The sequence below is a fragment of the Furipterus horrens genome, unplaced genomic scaffold (genome assembly GCF_987537825.1).
Source record: "Furipterus horrens unplaced genomic scaffold, mFurHor1.1.pri manual_scaffold_5, whole genome shotgun sequence".
NCBI classification, from domain to species: domain Eukaryota; kingdom Metazoa; phylum Chordata; class Mammalia; order Chiroptera; family Furipteridae; genus Furipterus; species Furipterus horrens.
In genome coordinates this window covers 41,895,011-41,919,312 of record NW_028327175.1, presented here as the reverse complement: position 1 = coordinate 41,919,312, position 24,302 = coordinate 41,895,011, and the positions used below count along the sequence as shown (strand labels likewise).

General features: G+C 44.5%; 1 protein-coding gene across 1 annotated transcript in view; it reads right to left on the bottom strand.

Moving 5' to 3' along the window:
- Positions 1 to 3,179: 3,179 nt before the first annotated feature.
- Positions 3,180 to 24,302, bottom strand: part of MAST4 (microtubule associated serine/threonine kinase family member 4) — a 166,932-nt gene continuing 145,809 nt past the window's right edge. The window contains exons 22-26 of the mRNA XM_090276340.1: positions 22,002 to 22,231; positions 21,332 to 21,454; positions 12,283 to 12,419; positions 9,912 to 10,093; positions 3,180 to 9,600 (exon numbers count right to left, since the gene is read on the bottom strand). Of these exons, the coding sequence (XP_090132466.1) occupies positions 5,708 to 9,600; positions 9,912 to 10,093; positions 12,283 to 12,419; positions 21,332 to 21,454; positions 22,002 to 22,231 (4,565 nt within the window). The 3' untranslated portion in view covers positions 3,180 to 5,707. The remainder of the gene's footprint in view (positions 9,601 to 9,911; positions 10,094 to 12,282; positions 12,420 to 21,331; positions 21,455 to 22,001; positions 22,232 to 24,302) is intronic.

Here is a 24,302-nt window from a genome sequence, read left to right as displayed (position 1 = left end):
ACATGACCCATGCATTCTGTTCCGGGTATATACCCCAAGAAAGCTTCACATTTCCAAAATGATATTCAGTGCAGCATTACTTATAGAGAATGAAGTTCCAATCTGAGTGTTCATCCCTAGGAAAATGGATCGGTAAAATGTGGAAGGCACCCACGATAGGGTACTATTAGACAGGAGTTAGAAGCAATGTAGTAGAAACAGCTATAGTGATGTAACTGAATCTTCAACATATAGTGTTGGAGGAGGTCACTGAGAGGATGTCACCACCAGTTGACCCACAAGCTGGACCCTGGCAATTGGAAGGTCCTCATCCCCGTCCCCTGTCCTTGGAATGTACACTCTGCCCACTATTCCCACAGTGGGAACCATTTTCAAGGATGCGGCCTCTCAAGAGTAAGGTGTTGTCGAGCCTCTCTGGACAGGATAAGAGCCTGAACCCCATTAAGGTCTCCATGCAAACTTTCAAGATTCTGGCAGGTGAGTGAGAAGATCTACCCTCTTGGGGTTGCCAAAGACAAGCTTTGTAAGTTCTCTTGCTTGTTAAAACTCATGCCTACCAATCTGGAGTGGTCTGCCTCCTTCTTCAGTCTCTCTTTGCCCTCTGTCTGCGGGGTCAGCTTGCAAACCAACATATGGTGCTTGATGAAAAAACAAACCCAAAATGGCATATTAACATGAATATGTTTATAAATTAAGAATCCATGCATACAAAACAAGGATACCTATATGTTGTAAGGGCACCAAAAGATAAGCCATTAACACGGTTGGCTATGGATTGGGAGAGGGAGATGCAAGGGAGTGTAGGGATAAGTTAAAAGAATCTTATAAACTAAGGTTGATGTGCCAAGAACTGAGAGTAGGATGATTTCAAGTGTTTGTACGTGAGGTTCTCCACTGTTGTACACATTAAGAAAAAAACAAAAAAACAAAAAACAGTATGGCACATCCATAAAATGAAATGCCATACAGCCGTTATAAGTAACATTTCAGACCTGTATTTCTAATCTGCCTTCAATAACCATGCACTGTGCAATAAAGGGGAAATGAGGGATTTTCTTTCAAAGACTACTTTTATTTTTGCAAAAGTACAAAAGAATAAAGAGGTCATTGGTTATGATAATTACAGGTACTAAAAAGGAGAAAACTTTTTTCGAAAGCTTTGTGTTTCAAATGCAAGTGGGTCCCAGCTTTATGGATTGCTCTTTCCTTTGCCTTGAGTACAAAAGGAGCCCCACTTCTTCTGAGGATCCCCACTTGAACGGTCCAGGGAGCTGGGACTCACATGACAGGATGGCTTTGCAGTGACAGACATGGATGCGTGTCCACAGGAACTGCCATTGGGACCAACAAGAGTGTATCTGTCTCCAGCCCAGGAAAGTCACTTCAGCACAGCAATGTTTAACACAGTGCATGTATTCCAAAGGGACAGAACTTGCAGGCAAAGGACTGAGACAGGTCAGGCCTGGAGGTTGTGGTGATGCCGGTCTGACACGGGAACGGTTGGTAGCTGTAACATACTTGCTTCAGGCCTTGCAAACATCTTCATTCTTCACTTCCCGGGTGCTGACAGCCACCTCCAGGCAGTGCTTAATGAAATTTGTTTAAAAGACTTTCAGCTTTACAATCTTAATCAATTTTTGGTAAAGTTGTGTAGGGCAATAAAGAGTAACCATATGCAACAGGTCTTTCTTTTCCCACATCAGAACTGACTGGACTGGCATGTCACAGTGTACAGGGAACTTCAGTCTTGGGAGCAAATTGCCTTTTTGAAGTGCTTGCTTGCATCCAAGTATTGGAAATGACTGCCTGCCATCAGCCTGTGGTGTTAGAAGAGGACCATCTTGGTTTTTGGATGCAGTGTCAGAGTTCAGCTAGATCCTGCCGCATGTTTTTCTATGAGGCCTGGTGCTGATAACTCTCATCCAGGGACTGAGGAGTCTGAACTGCCACACAACTTGAACCTGGGCCAGACTGACTGCCTTTCAATATGCAAACAGTAACAAGACAGATTCAACAAAGCTGTGGTCATGATATAGGAGATGTATACTACATTCACTGGGGTCAGAGGCAGAATTAAAGAGGAACGAACACAACATGACTGCTTTGAGAAATGAATTAAAAACATAACAGTAGGAAAGAGTTGAATTTAGAATGTCCCGGCCATGAGATCCTTAAAGCCTGGCCTGCATGGAAGAAAACAAATTCTAGTAGTTAATACAGCAGCACATTTTAATGTTACATTTGCTTTGTGAACTGAAAATGCTAGATGGGAAATGGCCTACTGATTTAGAACTAATAAAGGAGCCTATTACACAGAACAAATAGCTTCCTTGCCTCATGGTTTTCCACCAATCATCAAATTTGTAATTTTGCACCATATGAATTTTTTTCAGCATGTAAAGAAAGAGGAGATGGCTTCCATCATTCCCAGAGGGGACTGGATCTGAATTCAATTACATGACATCTGGTAATGCTTAGAAAGGTCAAGAGCTTTAGATCCAAAAAACCAAGATTTTGATCCAAGCTCTTCATAAGGTGTATGTTAATCAAATTACGTAGCCTGCCTGGGCCTGTTAGCTCATCTGCAAAATTGGGGTGCCACCACCATCTGGTTTGAAGATTGTGTTGAGGCTCCAAGATGGTCAATGAAAAGCATCCTGCCCAGTATTAAGCATATGTATATATGTATGAATATATATAATATGAAACATAATTCTGTATCTATGTATCTATCTATTGTATGTAGGTAGACAGTAAGTGTTGCTTCCTTCCTTCCTGATGGTTTCAATGGCTTTTAATTACGAGGAGACAAAAAGGGGGATAAAGAATAATGAGAGGACACAATGGTCATTGATGGAGCAAGGTTTTGGGAGACTTGAGGGAGGTGGTGTCACTGAGAAATGACACCTTTCCTGAGACTGTAGGGAGATGGGGAGTGTGGTGTGGAAGCTGAGAAGTTTTGCAGGCAAAGAAAGAAGGTTGGTGGAGAACAGGAAGGAGTTAAAGGAGACTTAATCTTAAAGAATAGAACACATTTGTGTAATTTAAAAAAACTAACAAACCTCCACTCAACAAAGAGCAATCTGCAAAAACCCAGTTTCCATAACATAGTTATATTCAATAACATTTTAGAGATAGTATGTGTGTATATGTAAAAAAAGAAACCACCTGATTAGCCATTATCTTTTCATGCTAAATTTTTATTTCAATGTTATGCAACTGCATAAGTATAAATATTTGTTCAATATACAACAATTATGACATCCATAGGGAGTTCCTTAGAGAAAATAAGACTGCAAACACTTTATTGCACAGATCCTAACAAACTTTAAGCTGGTAAATCTACCGCTGGGAGTACTACCAAGGAGCACATCTTACAATCACAGGAGACCGACCAAAGAGAACACAGAATTTCTACCAGCTGACTGGAGAGGTTTACAACAACAAACAGGTAGGTATTACATGAATGCAACCTTAAGTACTCTTTACTCATCCCAAATGCAAAAACATATTTGGCAAAAATGATAACACACACTATACAAAATATACATAAATATATCATTTGTAAACAAGCACCTAGTTGTGCTTTAAATGAAACTGGACAGTTAGAAAGCAAAGGCTGTAAACCATGAACTGCCTCCCCAGTGCCCTGTCTCGGTGTCTGAGTGCAGAAGCATCGGGTTATGACAACTGCAAACACAGATATGAACTATAAATGTTGAGACCGCTTTTGAAACCCATTTAAGTTCTTGTAAAATATTTTGTTTCTTCTACAACTTCACAATATGGTGATGGGGAATGACTGATACTACACGGGAAAGTAATAGGGGCAAGGAGGAGATGTTTTCCACGTTTTTTTTTTTTTTTTCCTTTTACCATTGCCAACTCATTTCACAACGGAGTACAACCAAGCAGTTGGTTAAATAATGCCTTTGTTTTTGGAGTGGAGTTCACAGCCTTGCTAAATGGTGTACAGTCCACAGGGCTAGAGAGTGATGCTATGCTTAGATGAAAATTTGTATAGTCTGAAGATACTAAGACATCCCTGAGGAGGTCTGGGTGTTGGGTTAGTATTTGTTGGTAGTTTTTTTTTTTCTTCCCTTACAAAACAAACAAACAAACAAAATTCCTGCTATGGATCCCAAGCATCTTATAAATACTTATCCGTGTGTGTGTTTCTCTTAGTACTTGGTGCTTTAGTACTTATGTCAGCAAGTGCCATATTACAACACAAAACAAGTCATCAGGAAAGCTGGCATGAAAAACAACAACGAAAAACCCTTCAGCACTAAAATGAGCGGACGATTTCTACATATTCCATGGTATACAAAATTCAAATAAGGCTTAGCAAAAGTAAAAAGGACAGTCACATTCAAGCACCAAATAGCTCCAACGGGTCTTTTTTTTGTTACAAAAATGCTGCTCTTCATTCATACAGTAATTTTTTGCATACAAATAAAGAGATCGTGTTATGAAATGTATGGAGCTACTTGATGCATCAGAAATGAATGTGAAACCCAGGAACTTGCTAAAAACAGCAAGCTTCGTCTACAACATAAGGCCCCAGCTATGTATTAAAAGGTATCTGATGTCCTGATTATTCCTTAATATATATGCTATGATGCCCAAATCCACCCTTCTTTTACGCAAAAAAGGAAATTTAAAACCTCTTCCAATGCCTGATGCTTATTATTCAACCTAAGTACTAGCAGATTTGTGAGCAGCCAGTAATGTTCCTTTTTGCCCAAGAGCAGGGCTCGGGCAGGACGGCAATGTGTGCTTCTCAGACTAGCGACTCAGCATGAAGCCTGAGTTTACGAGCATGAAAAGAAGAGAAGGCAGGAGAACAGAAATAAAGATGATGTGTGTTCACAGGCCCCGCTCTACCTAGGGTGACGACCGGACACACACCCACAGACAAGGACAGCTGGCCTTTCAGACAGGTGGACCCAGGGTCGAAATGTCCATTAGGATGACGGTGAAATGAACATGCTGGCTCCATTTGTTCCGGCCATTCCTAATGGAGGAGGATTCTAAATGCAGCAATTAGAGGAGTTCTTGCTTTAGATCTGGAAACAAAGGTAGCCAGATACAGTACTATCAAAATCTCTGGTTAAAAATACACATAAAAACTCACAATCTACTGTATCTTTATCTCTACTTAGGATGTTTTAACTTAGAAAATGTAGCCTTGAAATAGTCTCTTAACCACAGATGAAAACATATGGGTAAATGTGCATACACACGAATATGGCTGTATCTATACTTCCACATACATCGGTTTTAACCAGTTTGCCTCATTACTACATTTTGATAAGTGGTAAAGCAAAAACATTTTATTTTTTTTAAAAAGCTGTAATAAGTGACGCAATCAGCAGCAAGGTATCAACTCTACATCCCAAACAAAACACGTTGCCAGATATTTACAGAGAAAATCTTTTTCCTCAACAACCCTCCACTGTAAAGGTAGCTCCTTTTTCTTGTACAAACACTATCTGGTAACATTTTTTTCCCGGTTACAATTGGGAAGGCATTTGGAAGATGGTCCCCTCTTTCTTTCCATCTTTTCTCTCTCTCTCCTCTCCCCTTCTTCAATGAGGCTCCAGGCTCCGCCTGGCGGTGTTCCCACAGTGCTGGTTTCAAAAGGTAGTCAAGATTCAGTTACACATTCAGGCGGGTCTCCCCAAAGCTGCCGGGGCCCATCCCATTAGGAGGCCTTTTTGTGAGGGCTGCTCCGCAAACTCTCTTTCCCCCGCCTCTGCCGGACCACAAAGTCCTTCTCAGAAGAAAGCATGATGGGGCGGTCACTGCTGGGAGCAGGGGACAGCTTGGTCACCTCTCTGCCCGCACTCTGTTTCCTAGTCTGAGGAGGCTGGGCTGGGGCAGGCTCTCTCCCTTTGGTTTCTCCCATGGTGGCCGTTACTGAGAGAGCCTTGTCCTGGGGACCAGCCCCGCCCGCCACATTTGGGTTGGGATGGTGTGATTCCATAGTGATAGCGGAGCTCCTGAAGGATGGCAAAGAGTCGCTCTTGGTCATTTGGGCTCCGCCATCCCCCGCAGGCAGGGGACTCCTATGGTCCCTGTTGCTGGGGGCTGCAGGCTCAGCCGTGGCCCCGCTGGCCTTGGCAGAAGAGGGGTCGCTGCTGGCTGTTGAGGCCTCTCGAACTCTGGGTCTGGCTTCAGGAAAGCTGGAGGAGTAGCTCAGAGACTTCTCCGGGAGGGCAGTGGATCGAAAAGAACTCTGCCCGAGGGCTGAGGGAGACCGTTTCATGATGCTGGGCTTGCCTGCCTCTGTTGATGGCTTCTGGGGACCAAGCGCTTTGCTCTTGGCCTCTGGCAAGCTCTTCCCCGCTGCCACTGCCGGCCTCTCTGCGCCCTTCGGCCTGGCCTCCCCATGTGCCAGGGTCAGGCTGGCCTCCGGCTTCCCGCTGTCTGACAGAACATAAAGTGCTTCTGTGCATTTCTTCCCTTCAGACTTCCTGTCTGTGCTGGCGGCCAGTGGACTAGGGGTCTTGTCTGCCTGTCTGCACGGTGCGGGGCCATCTTTCACAGTGGATGGTTTGGGGTGCTTTGGAGACAGGTTTAGCTTTTCACTGACAGTGGGGGTTTTCTGGTCTACAGGCTCACTCACCCCTGGGTGCCCTTGCCGTGGCAGGTGTATGGGCTTCTCCAGCATTGCCGGGGCACGCCCGCCCTCGGTGGGCTTCAGCTTGGTATCCAGAGGACCCCCTTTGGGGGGCACTGAGGCTGAGGGCCCACTCCCTCCCTGGCCAATGACATTGCTGGCTGTGTTCTGGGAGCTTAAGAGGGCAGGAAACACATCCAACACGCCCTTACTGCTGCCCTTCCCATCTCGGCTGGGGCCACTGGGGGGCTGTGTGCCAGGCTCCCTAGCAACCGCAGCCCCAACGCTCGGCTTCTGGGAGGAGAGAGGCCTGTCTGGGGGCTTGGACTTTGGAGGGCTCGGCTCAGGGCCTGGCCTGGGCTTGTGGCTGCTGCAATCGCCGTGCACAGCAGCGGGCTTGGGCGGGTCCTGGACGCCCGGGCTGGGCTCCGCGGCACAGGGCTTGCTCCCCGGCTCTCTGCCTGGAGGGTGGCCGGGGGAGCCGCAGAGCTGCCGAGCAGCCGGGCCGGGCAGTTCTTTGGTGGTCGTTGGGGGCTGAGAGCCACCACTGACACGCTGTTGTGGCTGTTCTTTCCTTTCTGGTTCCTTGGGACTGTCTTTCTGCAAAGAAGGGAAACTGCAGAGCTTTTCACTCTTTCTATTCTCGGGTGGCTGCAGAGACCAAGTGGCAGGAGGGGCTTCTGACTTGGCTTCCACGCTACTCCTTCCCTTGCCTGGCTCCCTCTCACAAGGAGTGCCCACGGAATGCAAAACGGAGTCCTCTCTGGCCAGCGGCCTCGCCTCATCTCGGCCATCTCTGTGGTGTGTTTTCCCACAGGGCACCCACGCTTTCTCCATGGCCTGGGTCTGTGTGTGGAGATCTGGGCGAGTTCTTCCCACAGAGGGGGGAGTTCTGGAGTTGTCACTGCGTTTAGTAGCTTCCGGCGGACACGGCTCCACGGAGGGTCCTCTGTGGACATCAGCCCTTGCAGCAGACGGCTCGATTCTGGCCGTGGAAGGGCCCCTTTCCGATGATTCCCTCCCATTCAGCTTCTCCCTCGAGGGGACACCTTCAGGTGGGAGCGGGCCACACGGCCTGGATGGGTCGGGGCTATGCAGGTTCTGCCCCAGGAAGGGCAGGTGTTTCGTGTTGGGGCTGGGATCTTGGTGTTTGCTGGGGCCGCCCTCTCTGTGCTGGGGATTGTTTTCTGCGACTGTCCCTAGGCTCCTGGTGGCATGGGAAACTTTCCTGTCTTGCTTTCGCTCTGGGTCAGGCACGGGGGCTGCTGGTGAATTCTGGAGACCCCGGCTGGGTGGCAGGCACCGAGGCTCAAGGAGGTGGGATTTATTCATCTTGAAGCCAGCAGGGGAAGGCTCCCTCTGACCATCAGTGTCACCTTTCTTCCCCCCGCTGCTGGGCAGTGCTGGGGGCACTGAGGGCCTCAGACCGCTGCCTGGGCTGGGGCTCTGTGCAAGTTCCGGGGAGGGTAGCGCGACCTTGGAGGCCTGAGGTCCGGAGAGGAGAGCAATGTCCAAAGTGCCCTCGATTGGCTTCAGGCATGACACAGACCTACCTTCCAGCTTATACTCGGAAGGGCTTTTCCGGACAGGTGACTCAGGAGCAATCAAGCCCGGCTTCTCTGCTCCACCGTCCGCCCGGCCAGCTAAGGCCTTGAGAGGGACGAAGGCCACACCGCCCATCTGTGCTGTGTGGGCACTGCTCAGGAACACTCGGCTCTCGGAGGCTGGCGGGGTGTCCTGCTGCCCACCCATGGGCCACACTGGGCTGCCTGGCAGGCATTCATGGGCACTAGATGTCATCTTGGGCTTGAGCACAGGACAGGGGTTTTCATCTTTGTCTTCAAGCGCCATTTTCTTTCGGAGGTAATCGATGTTGGCCAGCTTGCTGTCAAACTTTTCACAGCGGAGACACTCCTTGGCCTGGGGAGCCTTCTCCATGTTGTCACCCTTTCCGGGGGTGGACCTGTCAGTGGAGTGACAGAGACTATCTTGAAGGGAGCTGGGAGCAGAGGCTCGTTTGAAGTCACAGGCGCCTTGGCCGTGGTCTCCGGGTGCCTGGCTACAGCCAGCTGCTGCCCCGTCCGAGGTCACGGCCTCGCTGGCCCGTGCGCTGGCCTGCTTGTGCAGAGCATCCTTCAGCAGGCTGCCCAGGGACTGCGTCTCTGGCACGGCTGCTTTGTTTTCAAAATGACTTGACCTTTCTAAGGCCTTTGGATATTTCTTCTCTCTCTCTTCTAGCCTCAAAGTAGAGTGGCTTTCCAAATCACTCCCAAGTCTGTGGGATTTCTGGAGGGATTCTTGCTTGTCTGGGAAGCCGTCTGGTTTCTTCACCACCACCTTGGTCTTCAGCTTGTCTCGGTCCAGGTCATCCACAGACTCCTGCCTGCCCAGTTTCCGGGAGACGGGGCGTTTCAGGCAGCCTTGCTCCACGGGCCTGGCCCGGCTGAGGGCAGGCGCGTCACACGTGTTCTCCTCCAGGCTCTGCAAGGTCACTTCCCGCTGGGGCTGTTCCCGCTGTACCTCCTCCTGCGTCACCTCCAGGCTGTGCTTTCGGGAACACAGGTGCTTCTTGTCACCACCATAGGAGGGAGAGAGCTTCTCTTCCGACTGCACGCGTTTGAGCAGCGGGGACCGAGGGGGCTCAGCGCTCTTGGGCCTCACAATGTGTCTGACAATGGTTGGAGGGGAGTGCATTTTGCTGGGAAAGGCTTGAGTGATCTTGGAACTGCCAAGTGAATGTCCCAGCAGAGGGGACGGAGACCGCTGTGGGGAGGTGGGCTGTGGAGTTGGAGAGGGTGTCCGGGCCAGCGGGGAGAGCGGGATGCTGCCCGCTGACTTACGCCTTCCGGACCGGTATCGCTGTCCACTGAGTTTGGGGGCCAGACCATGAAGAGTGCTGGGCCGGATGTGTCCCGACCCCGCTGGGGAGTTGGGGGCACTAGAACTTGGGGAGCTGCTCTGGGAGGAGTTAGTCCCTGGAGGTGGAAAACAGAACACTGTGAGCAACAGCTGCCTTCTCTCTCCTTTCCACCCTCCAGCCCAAACTGTTGCAGGTAAGGTCAGGTCAAGGTATCTTAGCACCCAACTCTAATGAATGAATGCTTTTCAAATAAACCTCCCAAATATAAGTTTTAACCCAATCCTTTCTGTCTCCGTTTAATGGTCCGAATAGCCCTACCTTATGACCGCCACGCTGGAATAATCCTCCTGTGTTTCAGGATCTAAGATGGGGACTTTGACCTCCTCCCAACTCCCCCTTGCTGTCCCAGCCAGGGGACTCACTCACCAGATGGGAAGTCGGGCGTGGAGCGATAGCTGGGTGTAGGAGATCGGGGAGACAAGCTGTGAGTGGGGGACCCTGGGAGGCTCTCCCCAGATGACAGTGATCGGTTCAAGCAGGAGAAACTTCGGCTGGTGTGGAGTAAGGGAGAAGGCTGCTTAGCTAGTTTTTTGAAAAGGGATCTCCTCCTAGAATGAAAACAAAGAAAATGGATCAGATCCTGTGTTTGGAGCCACTCCTGCCTCCCCGCAATTCCTGTGTGTTCTGCTCACACCTCTGTGCCAGAAATGGTGATATGACGGCAGATCCTATTAAAGAGTAGGATTCCATTTTTAAAATATTTTATTTATTTACTTTTAGAGAGAGGGGAAGGGAGAAAGAGAGGGAAAGAAATATCGATCGGTTGCCTCTCTCATGCCCCTAGCTGGGGACCTGGCCCACAACCCAGGCATGTTCCTTGCCTGGGAATCAAACCAGCAACCTTTAGGTTTGCAGACTGGTGCTCAATCCACTGAGCCACACCAGCCAGGGCAAGGTCCTACTTTTATAGTGAAGATATTTTTATGACTAAGAAAGGAAGATAATATACAATGGAAGCTCTCTTAATTCCAAACAGTTTTAGAAGAGCTGGGAAAATAAAAAAAAATATATAAAGCATACACATTACTTTTATTCATTTATTTATTTGTCAAGTTTATAAAAAGGTATTCTTGTCCTGAAAGCTTCTGAGTATGTACCCCCAGATACTGACATAATTTCATTATAAGATAATACAAAGTAAATCTCTGGAAGAAAAGTCATCTGGGATATAGAATTCTTTAATGGTGCCCCACTGGGCCAAAGCTTTATCTGCCAGGGGCTGTGTGCTATGCTCATTCCATTGTGAGCTCTTGAATATTCCTAATGACAATACAGGCTATACATTTACATAGAAAAGCCGAGAAAGGTGAACTGAAGATTATCCTATCAGCAGGGCAGCAGACACCACGCTGTATCAGTAGCATATGTGTATTCAGTGTTCAGCGAGCCTGTCTCAAAGCATAAGACACCGTCTCAGACGGCTGAGAAATACAGGCGGCTGAACAGAATTCCTTTACCATCATGCAGGCCCAACCTGCCCCCAGTGAGCATAAGCAATAGGTTTCAACACTGCCACCCTGGAAACAGTGTGTTTTCTATGAATTGCAGACCATACAAAATCTAAGCACACATTAAAAAAAGAAGAATCTCAAAATTTGTGTTGTGTAGTGTGCAATTTTAATAAAAGTAATAATATGCACTTGGGTTAAAAAGCCAAACAGTTTTATAAACTTAAAATGACAAATAATAACTCCCCTACTCTGCCTTTTTTTGCCCACTCCCCATAGACACGAGTGATTTTTCTTCCATCTGTCTGTATATTGCTAAGCAACTTGCTTACATTACTTCTTAGTTTTTAGTTTCAGAAATTATCTGTTGATATCCTACCACAGAAGATGAGAATTAAGCTCTTATACGACCCCTTTCCACCCTCTGACTAAATCCACTTTCCCTTTCCTATTCCTAATAGAGCTAAACAAAAAATTTTGGTTACAAAAAAAGGCTGGTGGTTTCTTTATGTTATAAATATTGTTCACAGCTGGGCCATGTAAAGCATAATTCTACTTCCTTCCTTGTATAACTTTGTCTTTCCTGGAGTTGATATCCATTCCTTTTACATTTGCTGATTTTTCTACATTTCTATTATCAAAACTCCTCTTAGTAGGATCCCACATCAGGTTCAAGTGGGCCAAGGAGAGCTGCTGGGGCACCAGGTAGGGAGAACATCTGGACAGCTGCCTGGCAAGATCTGTTCCCACCAGAAACACTCCCCGCATCTTGCCAGTGTCTTGCACAGACAGATGTTCATCGTGCCTCTCAGACAGCAAACGGGGAACCTGGCTAGATTTTCAGTCAGTAAAACAAAGCCCTTTTATTTCTAGGTTTATCTAGATGCTTTTAAGATATAGTTATTTCAGACTGTCTGGCACTTAAAAATACCAACTGTTTTTCGATAGCGTAAAGGACATTATTAAATATAAATTTAATGTTAAAAACTGCTTGAAGGTCCAGTTCCTCAAATTCAACTCAAATGAAATAAAGTCCAGAGGCTTAAGAAATACAAAAGAGCTGTTCGCAGTTCTCACACATGAGAGAGCAATATGAATTCTACAACATACCTATATAAACCTTATCACAATGAAAAATAATGCTATTATGAATATAAACTTTCATGTATAAATATACGTGACCCACAACACAAAATCTCTCCTATATAAACACTTAAATTAAGTAGGGAGTAACTTTCCTCCAACATGGGTGCCCCACTAAATTCACAAAGAATACTGTTTTAACTAACCTTTCTAGACTTTCTTTCTTCTTAGATTTCTTGCTCCGCCTCACCATCCGGCTCTTATAGCTGTTTCTCCTGGCTGGTCCCGTTTTGATTGATGTGTTTTCAAATGGGGTAGTAGTGATCGACACCTTATTCACACTCTATAAAAAAAATGAGGTGGCATTAAAGGGAAATGCTGTAATGAAACAAGATCAGAATAGAGACAGGAGTCAAAGACAAAGATACAAGAGGACGTACATACAAAAGGACTTGCATTTCTAAACAACCCCTCAAACAGTAAAGTCCTGGAGAACACAGTGTGGGTGGAGACAAAATGTAAGTTTCTTTTAAGAGGGTGGGCTCTGGACTCCACAGACTGAGCTGAAATCCGAGCTCTGGGACCTGGGCAGGTGGCTTCCCCTCCCTGGGCCTCCTCTTCCTGTGCTGACAGTACAATCAACCTTTCTCATAGGGGCTCCTCTGAGGATCACACACGGAACAGAGTTGTTAAAGCCTCCAGTACCCAGAGTGATACATGGAAAGGCTCTATAAATAACAGTTACCCTCATCCATATGTATTAAGTATAAATAATGTGCCCAAGGGCTATCTCCTGGGTTGATTTATTTTTCTTTTTTTTCATTTTTGTGTTTTTCCTTTGACCTAGAAATCAAAGAGTAACAAAATTGAATGAGACTTTCATTTTTCATTATTTTAAAAGGTTCCTTTTCTATCACCATAAAACCTGTCAGCTTGCTGAGCTGGAAAGTTTATGCCGGTGACTATGAAATGGCCTTTCTTCCACCAGGTCACGTGTGGTGAGGTAATTCCAGGCGGGTTTCTGTGCCGTTTCATTCAGTCCTGGGACCAGGGCTTGCTGGGCAGGCCCTGGGGACGGACTGGAGAATGGAGTCAGAAGCCAGGCTGAGGGGTGCCCAGGGCAGGTGGGCAGGGCTGAGCCCCATTATTCCAGCATCAATGATTTCTTCCGAATTTCTTAATAACCAGGGGAGAAACATGTCCTTTCAAAGTCAAAAATGGCCCTGACTACCTTAAAAAGATGAGAAGTATAAGAAGAAGGGCTTCTTTTTTTCATTAATTAATTTTTAATCCTCACCTGTGGACATGTTTATTGATTTTGGAAAAAAGGGAAGGGAGGGAGAGAGAAACATCAGTGTGAGAGAGAAACATCATCTGAGGCCTTTTGGTGTACAGGACAATGTTCCAACCAGCTGAGCCACACCAGCCAGGGCAGGAGAAGGGCCTTTTAAAAATCCAAGGCCTATGCCCTGGCTGCTGTGGCTCAGTGCAATGAGTGCTGGCCTGCAAACTAAAAGGTCACCGATCTGATTCACAGTCAGAGCACAGGCCAGGTCCCCAGATCAGGGCGTGTGAGAGGCAACCAATCGATGCTTCTCTCCTTCTTTTTCTCCCTCCCTTCCCCTCTCTCTAAAAAATAAATTAATTAACTAATTAAGCCTAGGCCTGAAAGACACACTCACCTTTAGGTGGCCTTAAGCAATGGGGATTTAAGAAAAAGGAGACTGAAAAAACAAGGATTGACTCTTTCCCTGTTAACATCTACTCTGTCCCCCAATCTGGGAAGTAATAAAGCCATTATAAGAATAATATAGTAAAGTATAAATAAAATGATAATAATCATCAAGAAGCCAATTACCTAGCTAACACTGGTGATACTTGAGGGTATTTTTTGCTGGTCTTTTTTTCAGGCAAGTATAAATTATACATCTACATACAGACATACTTCATAAATAATTTCCATCTTAAATTAAGCTAATACTTAGTTTCACATTGTTTCTTCATTTCACATTATATAACTTTGAAAAACTTTCCCTTAATCATTGAATATGCCTTCAGAACTTTGGCTGTCATATAATATTCCATGAGATGGGTGGATCAAAATTTAACTCTTTCCCTACTGCTACTGCTACTGTTTCCTACTTTTCAATTCTTATGAGAGTTGAAATAAATATGTTCACCTGTATATCACTGTCCTAACCTCTGACATTCTCTTTAGATTAGGTAACTAGATCCCATGCACTAAAACAAAGAAAGGGTCTATCTGAACTCTTCAAAGACTGTTGGTACAAGCTGATACACTACTTCCCAGAAAGTTTATGTCAGTTTTCACTCTTGCGAGTCTATCTTACCACAGGCTTGTCAGAACTTAATAACATTTAACAAATTACCAATTTTATAGAAAAAATTATACCGAGTTTTACTCTTCATTCTTTGGCAATTAACAGGCTGAATGTTGTCTCGTTGATTTTGATCATTTATATTTCTTTACGGAATTATTTGATCGTGTCATATCTAATTAAGTATCTGAAAATCATAGCATTTGATTATTGATTTTAGAGTTCTTTATATATTTAAGAGTATATAATCCCATACCTAATGTCATAATTATAAAAATATTTTAAAGAAATGGATTTAAACATGAATAAGAGAAGAAAAATTGTTTTCATTATGAAAAAATAAATTATACTTTCTATATACAAATGCCAGAACTTTACAAATAAACCTTTATCTGATAGTAGAGACTCACATTCTATTTATATTTAAATGGAAAATTCTTGTAAGTATGAAAGGCCCACCAATAACGGTTGTTTGGAATGCAGTCTTCCTTTTCTTCACAAACAGAAAGAAGCCATACTAAAATTTTAGATTTTACTATGCCTTAGGTGAAGGAAAAGGGCAACAAGTGTGGTGGTTGGAGCTTATCTTTCACTGAAGTTCTTTCTGTCTTTTTCCACATTCAATGCAGACTGGACACGTGGCCATAATGATCACTGCAGTGATCTGTCACATGAGCTACACGGGTCTGAATCCAGCCTATCCTTTTCTAACATAATCAACACTGACTTTATATCTCTATCTACAAGAGGCTAACAATGCCCCCTGGTATTTCAAAAGTGCATTATGAATATTAAAGTATTTATCACATATATTTTTTCCATTTATTTTCACAACCTGGTCATTTCCATTTATTTTTTACAACCATATGAGGTGGAAAGGAATTGCTATCCTTCCTTGTGTTATAGATAGATAAGGACAACAGATTCAGAGACACCGTGTTTCTTTCTTCCTTGAGTCACCGCGCCCTGTGGAAGAGCCCAAACGGGGCTGGCCTGCCCTCACTCCCACTGCCCGCTCCACTCCTCATGGGCAGGCAGCCTGGACCCTCTCCATCTCTCTTGTTCCCAGCAGAGTATACAGCTTGTACTTGTGGTGAGGGAGGCAAGGCACTGACTAACAGGAGGGACATCACAGCATCAGATTGTCAAGAAGTTAAGGAGTTAAAAAAATATCATAAGTACCAGCCTGTGAATCAAAGGGTTCAATTCCCAGTCAGGACACACGCCTGAGTTGCGGGCCAGGTCCCCAGGTGAGGGCGCACGAGAAGCAACCACACATTGATGCTTCTCTCCCTCTCTTTCTCCCTCCCTTCCCCTCTCTCTAAAAATAAATAAAATCTTTTAAAAAAATAAAATATAAGCATTTTATAAAATAAATATAAATGCTGAACATTTTTCAGAAAATAGTTACAACCAGGAATGCTAAATCAGAGCACATCGCTAGACTCTGTACAAAGGTCCCCTTTGCCTATGAAAACCCAACCCAGTTTTCTCTTCTTGTTTCTACATATGGAAATACAACAAGAGATAATGCCCTTAGGGGGAATACAGACAAAAAAGATAAAGAGTACCAATTTTGGTCAGAAACCTTAATGACTGAGAAAATGATAAATGACTGAGAAAATGATAAATGACTGAGAAAATGATAAATGATTGGAAGATAACTTTACAGAGAATAGGTGGGAAATAGGAAGCCTGCCACCTGGTGGATCCTTCGGTTACAGCAAGTGCTTCCTATACTTAATGGCATAATGTGGCTAACTGGGTGGGTTTATCCTCAGTACATTCTTCTAGGGAATGAGCAATCTCTTATCACAGAGACTCTGGGATACTTCTTTAAAAATAACAACAAATAACGAGCCAGCAGGCTGTTAAATGTTCTGTTGGTTTTCTTCTACTTGAAAGCATGGTGGAAAGGAAATTATTTTCAGCTGGCTGAACTGAACACAATAGCTGAAGTCAGTCTGCCCAACCACTTTTCTCAATCCCGCCCCACATTAGCTATCCGTTGGCCTTGGGTACCTCTTGAGCTAGACTGTTTCCACAATTTTTTCTCTGCAAAACGCACACAGAGCGTGGCACTGTTCCCGCAGAGCTGTGTCTTGCTTTGCCTAATTCACAGCCCCCACACTCCAGCCCCACCCTTCTTGCACACTTCATCCTTTCTGAACCTGCTCTCCACTGCCCGGCTTTGCTCTGAGGTCTCCCGCCCTTGCGTTTTTATGCCCTCTCTTTGTTTGGCATAGACTGTCCTGCCTCCCCTTCCCATATACTAATACCAGCCCTCACAGCCCTGCGCAGATGACCCCTAACTTCCCACATCTGTCCACCATGGTGGGAGGCCATTGCTCCTTCAGGACTTAGGCCATTCGTACGGCCTGCTCGTTATGTTTTAACACTTTGATGGTAGCCTGGAATTGCCACTGTCTTCCCCAGTGAACATCACACAGTAAGTCACTGGCAGTCGGAAAACTTAATGTACGAGCACTCTGGTGTAGTGCTTGAAGAACGGGCTCCACGTCTACACTGCAGGGGTGCAAACCCTCTTTGCTCCTTCCTACCAGATAAGCTTGGGCTGCCTAACTTCTCTCTGCTTTAATCTCTTTATCTCTAAAACGGGGGCATTTATATTCGTAGTACCTATTTCCCACTATGTGAGGATTACCTGAGTGCATTCATGTAAGGCACTATTTCTTATTACTCTTAATTTTATTTATTTATTGATAGAGAGGGGGAGAAAAGGAGGGGGAGAGGGAGAGAGAGAGAAAGAGAGAGCGACAGAGACATTGATTTGTTGTTCCCCTTATTTATGCATTCATTGGTTGATTCTTGTATGTGCCCTGATCGGAGACTGAACCTGCAACCTTGGTGTATTGAGATGATGCTCTAACCAACTGACCTATCCAGCCAGGGTCTATTACTCTTTTGTGCCATTTTTTGTGGGACCCTTGCAGTACCTAGAGCAATGCTCTGCACATTTCATGGGATGTGCTTACTATGTCGGCAGCCGTCCGTCTCGAGAGACGATGGTGTAGCTTCTTAAGAGTCTATCTGCACCGCCGAGAATGGCTGTGCAGTCCGACTCGGGAGTGACACGGTATCTGTCTCCTCCCGTGTTGAATCGACATCTTGTGATGACGCTGGAGTGTCCTCTCCAGTGAAGCTGAAGCTACAGAGCCTGGGCAGGGTGATATGGAGGGTCTGCTGTTGCCCATGCAGCAGACCCCCCCTCTCTTCGCAGCTGAAGGGTCCAAGGGAAAGACGGAGTCAATACAGCTTGGCTTCAGGTGCGCCGCAGGAATTGCCGGTGTTGACTACAACGTCAAACCGCCTTAGGGACTCCGGCTCCGGATTTTCTGTCGGGGTTTACTCCCTTAGCCTTTCCCCTGAAGAGGTATGCCGCAAGGCAGCGGAGGTTTTTTGGAGTCAGAGTTTTCCTTCTCTGATGTACCCTGACTGGAAGATCGAACCAGCGACACTTAGCTCGCAGGCCGATGCTCAATCCACTGAGCCAAACCAGCCAGGGTTGTGCTTACTATATGCACAATCCAAATGATGTAAGTATTGTACATGTATTTTTACATATATACATGCAGCCCTATGTGATGGCTCTTCCTCCTTTTTCTAAGGCTGCTATGAGATTTTGCAAAGTGGCTTGTAAGTATGAAACGTCATGTAAACAGCACCCAAGAACACCAAAACACAGCTACCACCTTGATGTCCGACCAGTGATGGCACACGGGAGCCCAGTGTTGAAACTAGTCACTTTACACATTGTAGAAGACCGCTGGGTAAATTTAAAAGAAAGCTGCATGATTACACAGTTCACTGGGAAGATAATTAAATCCCTTGCATCCTTTTTGTTTCGTTACACTGGTTACGCCTCCTGAGTGCCTCCTTTATGAACAAGAGGCAGGATCCTCTGCCCGGATCTGTGACAGAGCACGCCATGGCTCTGAAGAGTGCCAGCGGTTCGCCATCATAGCACATCTACACAATTTCAGGGACATACGCTGCCTAGGTGCGGCGATGAAAGCACTGTGTTACCAGATGGGATGGTGTTATTAATGCGATTGTTGGAATCTGACAAGAGACCTTGCCAGAGATCTTTAGGAGAAATGTACATTCAAATTTCATAGAAGCAGGAAGAGAGGTTTTAAAATCCAGAATCATATTCAGATACTATATAAAGTAAATGATGAAAATGGTCAACTATGTCTCAGTAAAATAAATGTCTATTTTCTAAAGATACATATTTCAGTTTATTACTTCTTCTGATATTCAGAGCAGAAATATGAGATGATACAGAGATATGCTGTGGCAGGAGCTATGCTGCATATAACACGGTGCTGCTATAAGGAATGAAGAAGGCCAAACATATGTTACCATCTAAAATCCCTTTGACCTTTTAATTGCTGATGCTAAGATATGGCAAAGATCTAGTAGGACTGACGACATCTAAGAGAAGCGCACCTATAAAAGCATAGACTTATTATTACAACAAAGGGTCAAAGTGAGCTCTTAGAAAAGTTCAAGGAGCTTTGTAGAGTTAGACAGCCTCTGTCTGCCTTCCTTTGTGGTCCCTAATCCACTGGAGAAGCTCATACACTGGATATAATAGACAGAGGGACAAACTCCCCGGACCAAGAAAAACTTCCGAGCCCTTACAAAGGGTCTCTCTGTGAGGCAGCAATGGGGCACCCCTGGAGCCCAGAGGATCGGGCACTGTGGGAGAAGCAGCTAGTCAGACACAAGAATCTCCTTGAATTTTGTCTTGGGGAGTTCTGGGATCATATCAGGGGAGCTCACAGCTAAGGGATCTCAAACTCAGCAATGATTCTCTGCCTCTCATTTCTTGGACACTTAAGAGAGTTGTCCCATGCCAGTAGGACAAAGAATGTTATCACAGGTAGGTAGTGAATGAACCTATTTCCAGGTAACTACCAGAAATGGCACATTTCTACTCAGTAGCCATGTCGCGAAAGTGTAAACTAACTCCATGCATCATAAGGCTTTTATTACTAAGCTAAATGGCATGTGCAGCAAGACAGGAGTCAAGACACAAGGTAAGTGGTTGTATGGAACTTGCCTCCCCCACCCCCTCTGATAACATGTGGACAGCAGGCAAAGGACAACCCCATCACTCACCTCAATTCCACAAACACTTATTGAGTATCTACCAATATACCATCTGGGTAAATACTGGGATTATGTGGGAAGTTTTAATAATAATTCTGCATCCCTCCTGCAGGGCTGCCATCAGATGGGCTACGTGTTCAGCGTGATCATAAGGGGATTTCCAACACCACCTATGGCTCTGCAATGTTCTCTTGACATTCAGCCCTAGCCCTCTGGTGATCAATAGCACGCATTTGCAAGAAAACTGCCTACAGTTAGAGGAACACCCTGTGATTACAGATGACAGCAAATCCCGCCCCCAGACCAAGAACAAAGTCTCACTAATGCTGTGAATCAATCAATGGCAACAACTTTTCTATGATCTGCTACTTCACACTGGACCTTAGAACAAACATGTTATTACTACCCTCAGAACCTCGGCCAGATGCAGAGTCTTTAGAAGACTCTTACGCTGGCTGGGGAAATGACAGAGAAGGAAAGAAAAAAGTCTCCTAACTGAACTTACTTTTGAAAGGCCTTACACACCCACTTCCCTGAAGTGCCTCCCAAATGCCTCATTTTCTTTCAAGTTCCAGTTACACGTCATTTCCTTGTGATGCCTCTTCACACACATAGAATGTTTTCTCCCTCTGCTACAGCCCTGAATAATTAAATTAGTGGTATTTTATCTGCTTCCACATCTCTTCCATCTTCCATACTTCTTGAGTGTAAGGACAATACCTTAATTCCCATGTTACCAATGTCTCCTAGGGTACCTGCCTCAGAGCCAGTGCTCTAGAAATGGTCTGACTGCACATCACTTAAATGACATATGTGAGTGTGTGCTTTGTCTCTCAGCAGGCCTCAGGCTCTCTGAAGCTTTGACTCACACCTGTGTCGGGCAGCCCCTTCCAGTATTCACCAAGCAAGAACTCATCCCCAAGTCTATTGATTTGTAAAACAATCCTACCACCAGAGAAACTGCATTTCTAATCTCAGAAAAATTGGTGTGCTTTTTTCTGAGAAAAAAATGTAATATCAAGCTCAAATTCATCTTTATTTGTTTTACTCAGATCCATATCTGTAGCTATAACTTTATCTTCTAGAATGAGCAGGTGGCAAAGCAGATAAGTTGGCAAAACTGAGCAGATCAATATAAGATTCCGTCTCTCCACTGCTTTCATGCTTCCCATGATCTTCTCAGTCCCTAGGCTTTATTCAGCTTACGTTTTAAACAGATATTAATCTCTATTCAAAGTCATTTGCAAGGGGGGGGGTGCTAATTTTTGCCAGAATCCCTTCTTTCATTACCACCTATTTCCATAATTTACAGTATACATGTTTATGTTCACAATCCTATCTTTCCAAGGAAATCCCTCTCTGACTAAACTTTCAGGTCAGACCTATCATTTAATACCACTTTGTCTTCCACTAACTTAGAATAAAACCCCCTAAATGTTCCTGAAGACTATCACCTTTAGTTGATTTCCAAATAGATTTTCCTATGTGAAGCACATTAGACAAGGAGAACTCTTATTATTTGTAATTTAGAATAAGAAGCCAAATTTAATCAGGAAGTGATACGCAGATATAAGGATATGTTTTTCATGATACAAAATCAGAGGAGTCGCATCTTTTGTCTTTAACAATAAACCTGAGACGGCCGAATACGTTTTCATTAATAAGACTATGTATGTAGGGGTGTTCCAGAGATGAACTCTAGAGCTCAGGTATAGAATTCTTGGTACCAGTCCCTTCCTTCCTCCTCTGTATGGTCATAACCTAAAAGAGACAGTACCTTTAGCAAGAGCTCTATTACTTCCGTGTGGACAAGTCCATGCACTGGTTCTCCATTAATGTGTGTGATCAGGTCCCCGGCCTTTAGTCCTGCCTGGTACGCAGGACTTCCTTCTTCCACATTCTAAAGTCCAAGAGGAGAGGATATATTTGTAAGCAAATAAATGACAACCCTAATGCCTACTATTTCTAGTGACAGACTATTCTGAGTTAATTAGCAAATGACCCTAAGCTCTTAAGAGGAAATTGAAAAGGCATTATTATTTTTTTTTTATTGTCATCATCCTAAAACAGGATAATTTTTATGGTTCCTTAAAAAATTCAAGTGATCTGAGAAGGTAATTTTTTAAAGAAGGTCAGAAAAAAAAGAAAACAAAAAACTAAAAGAAGAATGGAAACAGAACTGTCTCTGACTCTTTCTACCAGCTTGATACAAAGAGTGAACAATCAAATGTGAGAAATGGACAGAACTATGAGAAAGGATTAGTTTTTGCTAAATTTGATTCTATCATAGAGATAAAGGGAAAGGGCACTAAAGGAAAATGGAACAGGCCCCAAATGCCAGCATAACAGAAAATACATTTGGAGCTAACTGTGTCTCAGACAACTCACCCATATCCCAGTTCGGCTGGGGATGAAAAGCAGCAAGGATGGGAGGTGGCTGGTCTTACCCATACAATATGGTGCACTGTGTAGATGTCACTGTCCCCCACGTACACCCGGATGGCTCGGATGGTGAAACCATAGTTCTTCCCCGAACTGTGGATGACTACGGGCTGATGTGGACTGGCAGAGGCCACTGAAGAATCTCGGCTGGGAGAGGAGTCCCGTGAAGAAGAGGGGTCCGAGGACAGGGAATGCGGAGACATCGGGCTTCCCAGTGGAGAAACAGCAAACATATCTACAACAAGGAAGCCAGTCATCAAAACCGATCCCAGTCACACAAACACACATGCAGCCAGCCCTCACCACGCCAGCCCTGCTGGGATTGGGAGCATGGTCGTAAATCAGATTCATCCATTTCTAATAAAAAAATAATAATAATGAAGAAGAAATACTATAAAAACATTTCCACGGGTAACTGGTATGAATTTCAAAATAGAAGGCTGCCAAGGAAACTTCAAAAGTGTCTCTATTTTAATTAGCTTTCATTTAATAATCTAAAGTTATAATTTGTTAGTTCTCTATGCTAATTAAAACACACATAAAACTTAGCTACTATCTGGCTATAGTATTATGTGATGCATTTTATTTTAATTAAAGAAAAAAATCATAGTTGCACAAGTTTGAAGTCCACTCTCACAGAAAAGACTGTATGGGCTATAGGAAAAGATTCTCAGGTGCCAAATCATGCCCTTAACAACTTTTACAAACACCCATGACCAGAAAAGAAAGTTTCAATTTACCTACTGCTTTTTACATTATCATTGAACTACTTCTGATTAAAAAAATGGATCAAGAAAGCACTGAAATGGCAATTTCTTTATAAAAGAATCACTCCTTATTACTATGGTTACAAGTGATTCTCCTCATGTATTGCCTGCATTTCTAATAAGGTTTCTGAGAGGAAGATGCAGGTGAGATACAGAAATTTTAAGCGGAATTCAGTTCATATTCTAAAACACCAATTCTTACTTGGTTTTCCTTGTTTTATAAGCAAACACCTTTTACTTTGTAGTTCATATCAATGTTCCAGCTCTGTGAATCTAAACAGATTTTCACTGGTCATGCGAAATTGTTTGTGTGTGTTTGAGAACGAGAGTAATCTACAAAAGATGCTGAGGTTTCAACGTGAGCTCTGTTGGAACCAGGCTACAAAATGCCACCACTATGGAATCATCAGTGTGGTGAGTAGCCATGTGGCCACAGTAAGCGGGAAGGACCCCTGCCCTCCCTCACGGTGAGCTAAATGAATCACTATCCATGCCCCTTCCCTCTCTGACCTCATGGGCCACCTTGGTGTCCTTTTGCTGGTTACCTTGTGTCTGATCAAAAGAACAGGTGAAAAGATATACACAGGTGGGCAAAGGACTTCAAAACATGCAAGCAAGAAGAGGACTGGGTGGGCACACAGATCCGGACTGCTGAGAAGCCAGGCCCTGTTTTCCCCGAACTGAGTAACAAATTACTTTACCAAGAGGTGGGCTTTCTCGCCAGCTCTCAGGGTGGGCTGGGCTACATCACACTTACCTTCCCGATACAGCTGCACTGGGGTCACTGCCTCTGGGTATGGACAGTCATTTAAATTAGGGAGATGGGGGTTGTTTTACGGTGCCAAATAGGATGCCTCCCAGAAAATAGAATATGGTAGAGTGCTACCCCTAAATGAGCATTTGTTTGTATCCAGTTTCTTTTTGCCCAAATTTTAAATTTCAAAATTGTAAACAATCCTTTTATACATGGTCTGAACTCTTCCAAATGCAAGCCATCTGCAATATAATTGCCACTTTCATTCTATTGCTGTCATTTGAGCGATAAGCCACAACCACCACCAGGGTGTGTATTTCATCTCTGCCGGTGGAATTACTACAGACTTAGTGATTACTAGAGGCAAAACCAGGTGGTGGAAAACTACTGCAATTCAGCAAAACCGTTAGTAAGCTCTGTTTTCAAATACAGGGCAGAAAATGACTTGACTACCAGTAGGAGGAAGCATAGCTCAAGAGACAGGGCTGGGAAACATCATTTCAGGGCTGTCTGTGACTCTCTGCATCCCCAGAAATAAAAACTTATGCTTCCTGTGTCTACTTCCATTAATTCGATGAGAAAAACTATACTTAGCTTTCTAACACAGATGTTGTTCACAGCTCTGTAAAGTATATAAATGATACATAAGTGTAGGGAAGAAAGATTATTCAGGAGAGAAACTTATCACTTCACTTTCAAGGGGGAGAAAAGAAAAGAAAACAGAAGAAATGCGGCTCTGCGGGAAGGAAGGCTGCTTCATCTCCTGATGCAGGAAGAGGCGAGAA